Source organism: Ascaphus truei, chromosome 2 (genome assembly GCF_040206685.1).
Source record: "Ascaphus truei isolate aAscTru1 chromosome 2, aAscTru1.hap1, whole genome shotgun sequence".
NCBI lineage: Eukaryota > Metazoa > Chordata > Amphibia > Anura > Ascaphidae > Ascaphus > Ascaphus truei.
The window spans coordinates 106,577,453-106,584,296 of NC_134484.1; the positions used below are offsets into that span (position 1 = coordinate 106,577,453).

The window sequence follows — 6,844 nt, forward strand, 5'->3', positions numbered from 1 at the left end:
AGCATTTCCGCCAATGCTGGGCCATAAGGAAAAGCTACAACTGTATGATCTCTCATTGTCACCTACTTTTCTCATAACTGATAAAGTCCTACAAGGAAAGATATTAGTAAAACATCTATGGTTCTACAGTTTGTAATTTTAAGTGTGACTGTATTGCAAAAAAAAAAAATGAATTTGTGAGATTACAAGGAAAATGTATTGAGATTTCTTTAAAAATAAAACAAATGTAACAGTTCTATGTCATATTTTCTCATTCCAATTTTTGGGGGAGGATTTCTAGGTCTATTAAGGTTCTTTCTGCCAACAAGTTATTGGCACACATTTTTAAGGACCATGTGAGAAGTATACATAATATTGCAATCATAATGATCTTCTTAATTTAGCAGAACAAGGTGTTCAAAATTGTTCTAATCTGTTTGTTTTTCTGTTTTTTAAAAAAAATCAATCTAAATGTATAAATTGCCTTGGTGACGGTGTGCAGTGAAAATGAAGTGATGGATTCTTTGCCCATGGCAAAATACCAAAACGTATTACATGAGTATATGAGCACAGTTGTGTGTTTCTCTCTCTGCAAGTCATCGGAAATGCAATTGAGCCCTGAATAGTTATAATAAAGGCTTTGGCCAACATGTTGCCACACTCATTTTTTTCCCCTATATTTATTTTGTACAAATTTGTGTTTTTTTTTGTTACCGGGTTAGCGTTAACAAAAGATATATACACAGGCATACTCCACATTAACGTACGCAATGAGTCCAGAGCATGTATGTAAAGCGAAAATGTACTTAAAGTGAAGCACTACCTTTTTTCCACTTATCGATGCATATACTGTACTGCAATCATCATATACGTGCATAACTGATGTAAATAACACATTTGTAACAGGCTCTATAGTCTCCCCGCTTGCGCACAGCTTCGGTACAGGTAGGGAGCCGGTATTGCTGTTCAGGACGAGCTGACAGGCGCATGCGCGAGCTGCTGTTTGCCTATTGGGCGAAATGTCCTTACTCGCGAGTGTACTTAAAGTGAGTGTCCTTAAACCGGGTTATGCCTGTATATATTTGCACAGACCAAAAAACAAGTATTGGGTAAGAGCGGCATGAGATAGAATTACATTTCAAATTGTGGCCTTGATAGGAATTGGTCAAGTGTGCTTTGCATTTCTGCTGTGTATACGAACACATGTAATGCTCAGAAGTTATCAGTTATGTATTTCTTTAAGAAAAGTCCATAAAAATTGGCAACTTAAGTATACATTTTTATTTAAATGGTAAGGAACATTTGCTGGGCAAGTGAAAGAAAAACAATCAGAATCTTTGGCACCTTAGTGAAATAAGTTGAATCCTGTACTTGTATTACCAGTATACACCAGTTAATAGTGGCACATTTTACTTTTACGCTTTCAGGACTGGATTCTTTGAATGTTGCAATATTTTTTTTACTGGTTCAACATAAAAGTAACGAATATGTTGTAAATGATCTGAGATTAACTAGGTTCCTCTACATATGTGATTAACAGATGTAGAAGATCCTGCAGATGTAAATATAGACCCTCAATGAATATATATATATATATGTGTGGGCTAGAATTTAATTGGGTTTAGTTTGGTGGGGGGGGGGGGGGGAGGAATTGCATTGTGGCTTTCTATTGGTGACCCAATACCAAATCTTATTACATGAGTATATGAGCTCAGTTGTGTGTTCCTCTCTCTGCAAGTCAGAGAAAATGCAATATTTGTCATTTTTGCCAGAAGCTGGCAACATTTACAAGTTAAATATACTGACAACTGGGGGGAACTGAGAGCTCGGATTACCACAGGTGAGCTCTGTGGGGTCCTCCACTTCTAGTAAAGGGTGGGGATTGGAAGAATTGCTGCTTTAATGCATGAACGTATACCTTCACTTAAAGTAATGTTTGATAGCCCACATACAGACAAATTCAAATGGGTCTATATTCCAACATCAAGAAAAGTTTGCTTTGACGCATTGCAGATTTTCTACATGTGTCCATGTTAAATGTCAGGAACCCGTGAATAATGTTTCTAACATTAAATGCAAATTCTTAACAAAGGGTGGTTCACACCGCCTGAAACTTACCAAACTTTTCCCATCTAAAAACAGGGAGTAAAAAAATTAAACACAGACAAAAAAATTGTATACATCCCATTCTAATATGTGTATCATGGAATTCCTCCTCCCATTGACACTCCCCAATCACAAGGTACTGCAATGCACATGGGGCAAAATTGGAACCGAGTACTTTAATACATTGACTTTGAGATGAGACAGGATGAAAATACTTCTCGATGTACAGCATAAATCATATTTTCCGTTTTGTTGACTTTTGTCCATGGGTTCATTGAGCACACCTGATGGTTTTCAAAGGATTCTAAGTCTCAAAGAAGTGTACATTTACAAAAACAAGTATGACAAAATGATGTTTTGACAACTTTCTGCAGGGGATTTTAGATGGAACAAACATGAAATGTTTGTAACAGGTCCCCATACAAATTATTTTTCCATTTGATCATGTTATAAAAAATACTGAACACTAACCCATTTCTAGCTGGAAGGTGCCTACAGTGGCAGTGGCATTGGCTGTGCACTGCATCACATTAACCTTCCAACATGAAAGGTTATAATGCACATTATCTGTTTGGCAGTAATACAATCCTCTTCACAGTTATGTATAAAGTTGCTCCTGTCATTTACGGTGGCAGCATGGGAATGATATGAAATATTTCAGTCATTTTGTTACTTGTGCAAATAGCTGGTGACCATTTAGCAAAAGTGTGAAAATAAAGACCCCTTGGTGAAGCATATTGTGTTTACAGTGAAGACAGTGAAATCAGTCCAGAGCAAGCAGTGGCTGTGTGTTTGCATTCCCTTTGTGTTCCTCGTGCATCAATGTGCCAGGTTCCACCACAGACTGGGACCTAGAAAGAGAAGAAAATAATGGTGATTCTACTTGTTACATACTAAGATATTACAGAGGACAAACATTAAAACCAGCTTTGTACAGTGATCACAATTAGCATCATGAACATTACTCCATTGACTGACTTGGGCCCCTGTTCCATATTTTGGGAATGCATCTTCCCCATACTGTAGAAGAGATCAACCCCATTCAAATGAATAGAATGTGTTTCTGCAATAAACTGAAGACTGATTAACAGCATATTCAAAAGAGGCTTTAACCCCAGACTTATTACGTTGTGTTAATTCAGTAGTTAGCATACCAGAACAGGCATTTACTGCCATTGAGCTGAATGTCAGTTAACGCCTGTTTTGGGTTTGGTAAGTCATAACGGAGCTTGATGAATAAACCCATTATACCCAGATCCACAAAAGGTTAATAAGCTTTAGCACGCTTTTACTCCCATTCATACAAAATGTGAGCTGAGGCATGATAAAGCTTAGCACCCTTTTGTGGATCAGGGACTTAGTTTGTAAGAGGAGTCGAGTTCACTCCTCAAGTAGTATCTACACTGATCAATATCTTAATGTGCCATTGATTTGTTTTTGTATGAGGAAACCTTTCTTCAGGGAGAAAGTAAATATATATATATATATATATATACAGGATATATTTTTCTGCAAATTCGTAGGGGTTCTCGCACACAAATCAGGAGAGCTGGCCAGTAGGTTTTAGTATGTATAGATGACAAGAAAGGTCATAGAAACCACGTCCCTAATTATTTGGGTTGCTTATTGTAAGAGATGTGTGCAAAGGTACATATAAGGGAGACCAATTTGGGTGAAATTATATCTTGGCTTTATTGAGCCTGTTCTTTATCCAGGCCAAACATACAAAATAACAAACCCCTATCCCTTTGTAAGGGCTAACTTACTTCCCCCCACCCTATCTGCAGGGCTGGAGGAATATTCCCATTACCAACCTCACCCCAAAGTCTCAGGAGGTACCTTAAGCAAGTAGCCCTCCATGTCAGTCTCTGGCAGGTTCCTGGGTCCTCTGTGTCCAGGAAATATAGGTCTTTGGGTGTCTTTGTCTCAGCACAGCCTTTGCGCTCAAGACAGTGTCTGTGTGCAGGCTTCTCTGCTCTCCTTCTGTCAGCCCAAATGTGAGCTAAGGAATCTCTCTCTCCTGTTTCCAAGAGGAGGCTTTTCTTAGAGCTCTAATGTGGCCAGGTGTAGTCTAGTTAATTGCCTGTCTGCAATTAACCAGCTGCCTGCTGGATTTAGAGGCAGTTTCTCTCAAACAGTGATAAGTCCCTGTTACACGTATACAGTATTTGTAATTAGTATGATGTTGTATATTATATTCCTTGTCTCATTATTTCTCACTACACTCAGAAATACATATCTACAGTATTATACTATTTAACTTAATAAATGTTGCACATTGTTTATGAATACATGACAATTCTGTGAATTAAATGCACACTTAAGTTCATGAATAACATTTCCACTGGAAGACATATATATACAGAGAGAGAGAACAGAGAGAGAGAGAGAGAGAGCGAGAGAGAGCTTTATTTAAAATGAAAAAGTAGTATATATATATATATATATATATATATATATACTAGCTGAGAGCCCCGGCGTTGCCCGGGATGTTTGTGGTGTGGGGGTGGCATTTGGGTGGGGAGTGGTCCACGCGGCCCATGGCAGTGTGCGGTGGTACTGCTGCTGTGGCTGTACTGATGGTGATTGTATCGGTGTGCTGATTTGGGAGGGTTTGTTGCTGATGTGGGGGTGCGGATGTGGGTGTGCCGATGGGGAGGTGCGAAGGTGCCAATGTGTGGGTGCTGATGGTGTTGATGGGGGCTGGGAATGGTGGGGAGCCGAGAATGCCAGTGTGCTGGGGGGGGGGGGGGGGGGGCATGGGATACCGGTGTGCTGATGTGGTGGTGCTGGGGATAGTGTATGTGTGTGTATACGTGTGTGTGTGTATATATACACACGTGTGTGTATACATGTGAGTATACATGTTTGTGTGTGTGTATACATGTTTGTTTGTATACATTGTGTATGTGTACGTGTGTATACACGTGTGTGTGTGTATACACGTGTGTGTGTGTGTACACGTGTGTGTGTGTGTACACGTGTGTGTGTGTATACACGTGTGTGTGTGTATACACGTGTGTGTGTGTGTATACACGTGTGTGTGTGTGTATACACGTGTGTGTGTACACGTGTGTGTGTGTGTGTGTATACACGTGTGTGTGTACACGTGTGTGTGTACACGTGTGTGTGTGTACACGTGTGTGTGTACACGTGTGTGTGTGTGTGTACACGTGTGTGTGTGTACACACGTGTGTGTGTGTACACACGTGTGTGTGTGTGTACACACGTGTGTGTGTGTACACGTGTGTGTGTGTACACGTGTGTGTGTGTGTACACGTGTGTGTGTGTGTGTACACGTGTGTGTGTGTACACGTGTGTGTGTGTACACGTGTGTGTATGTGTACACGTGTGTGTGTGTGTGTACACGTGTGTGTGTGTGTGTGTACACGTGTGTGTGTGTGTGTACATGTGTGTGTGTGTGTACACGTGTGTGTGTACACGTGTGTGTGTACACGTGTGTGTGTACACGTGTGTGTGTGTGTGTGTGTGTGTACACGTGTGTGTGTGTACACGTGTGTGTGTGTACACGTGTGTGTGTGTGTGTACACGTGTGTGTGTGTGTACACGTGTGTGTGTGTACACGTGTGTGTGTGTGTACACGTGTGTGTGTGTGTACACGTGTGTGTGTGTGTGTACACGTGTGTGTGTGTGTGTACACGTGTGTGTGTCTGTGTGTACACGTGTGTGTGTGTACACGTGTGTGTGTGTACACGTGTGTGTGTACACGTGTGTGTGTGTGTGTGTACACGTGTGTGTGTGTGTACACGTGTGTGTGTGTGTACACGTGTGTACACGTGTACGTGTGTACACGTGTGTGTGTGTGTGTGTACACGTGTGTGTGTGTACACGTGTGTGTGTGTGTGTACACGTGTGTGTGTGTGTGTACACGTGTGTGTGTGTGTGTACACGTGTGTGTGTGTACACGTGTGTGTGTGTGCACGTGTGTGTGTGTGTACACGTGTGTGTGTGTGTGTGTGTACACGTGTGTGTGTGTGTACACGTGTGTGTGTGTGTGTACACGTGTGTGTGTGTGTGTACACGTGTGTGTTTGTACACGTGTGTGTGTGTGTGTACACGTGTGTGTGTGTGTGTACACGTGTGTGTGTGTACACGTGTGTGTACACGTGTGTGTGTGTGTACACGTGTGTGTGTGTACACGTGTGTGTGTACACGTGTGTGTGTGTGTACACGTGTGTGTGTGTACACGTGCGTGTGTGTCTACGTATACGTGTGTGTACATGTCTGCGTGTGTCTGCGTGTCTACGTGTGTCTACGTGTGCCTGCGTGTCTACGTGTGCCTGCGTGTCTACGTGTGCCTGCGTGTCTACGTGTGCCTGCGTGTCTACGTGTGCCTACGTGTGCCTGCGTGTCCCTGCGTGTCTACGTGTGCCTGCGTGTCTACGTGTGCCTGCGTGTCTACGTGTGCCTGTGTGTCTACGTGTGCCTGCGTGTCTACGTGTGCCTGCGTGTCTACGTGTGCCTGCGTGTCTACGTGTGCCTACGTGTGTATGTGTACGTGTGTGTGTCTACGCGTGTGTGTCTACATGTGTGTGTATACATGTGCCTACGTGTGTGTGTGTATATACGTGTGTGTATACATGTGCCTACGTGTGTGTGTATATACGTGTGTGTGTACGTGTGTATACGTGTGTGTACGTGTGTGTACGTGTGTAGGGCAGGGAGGGTGGGGGCGAAGGGCAGGGAGGGTGGGGGCGAAGGGCAAGGAGGGTGGGGGCGAAGGGCAGGGAGGGTGGGG

General features: G+C 42.5%; 1 protein-coding gene across 1 annotated transcript in view; it reads right to left on the bottom strand.

The window, feature by feature from the left end:
* Positions 1–1,250: 1,250 nt before the first annotated feature.
* CLVS1 (clavesin 1) overlaps positions 1,251–6,844 on the bottom strand; it is an 80,362-nt gene continuing 74,768 nt past the window's right edge. The window contains exon 6 of the mRNA XM_075584037.1: positions 1,251–2,936. Coding sequence (XP_075440152.1) covers positions 2,849–2,936 — 88 coding nt within the window. The 3' untranslated portion in view covers positions 1,251–2,848. The remainder of the gene's footprint in view (positions 2,937–6,844) is intronic.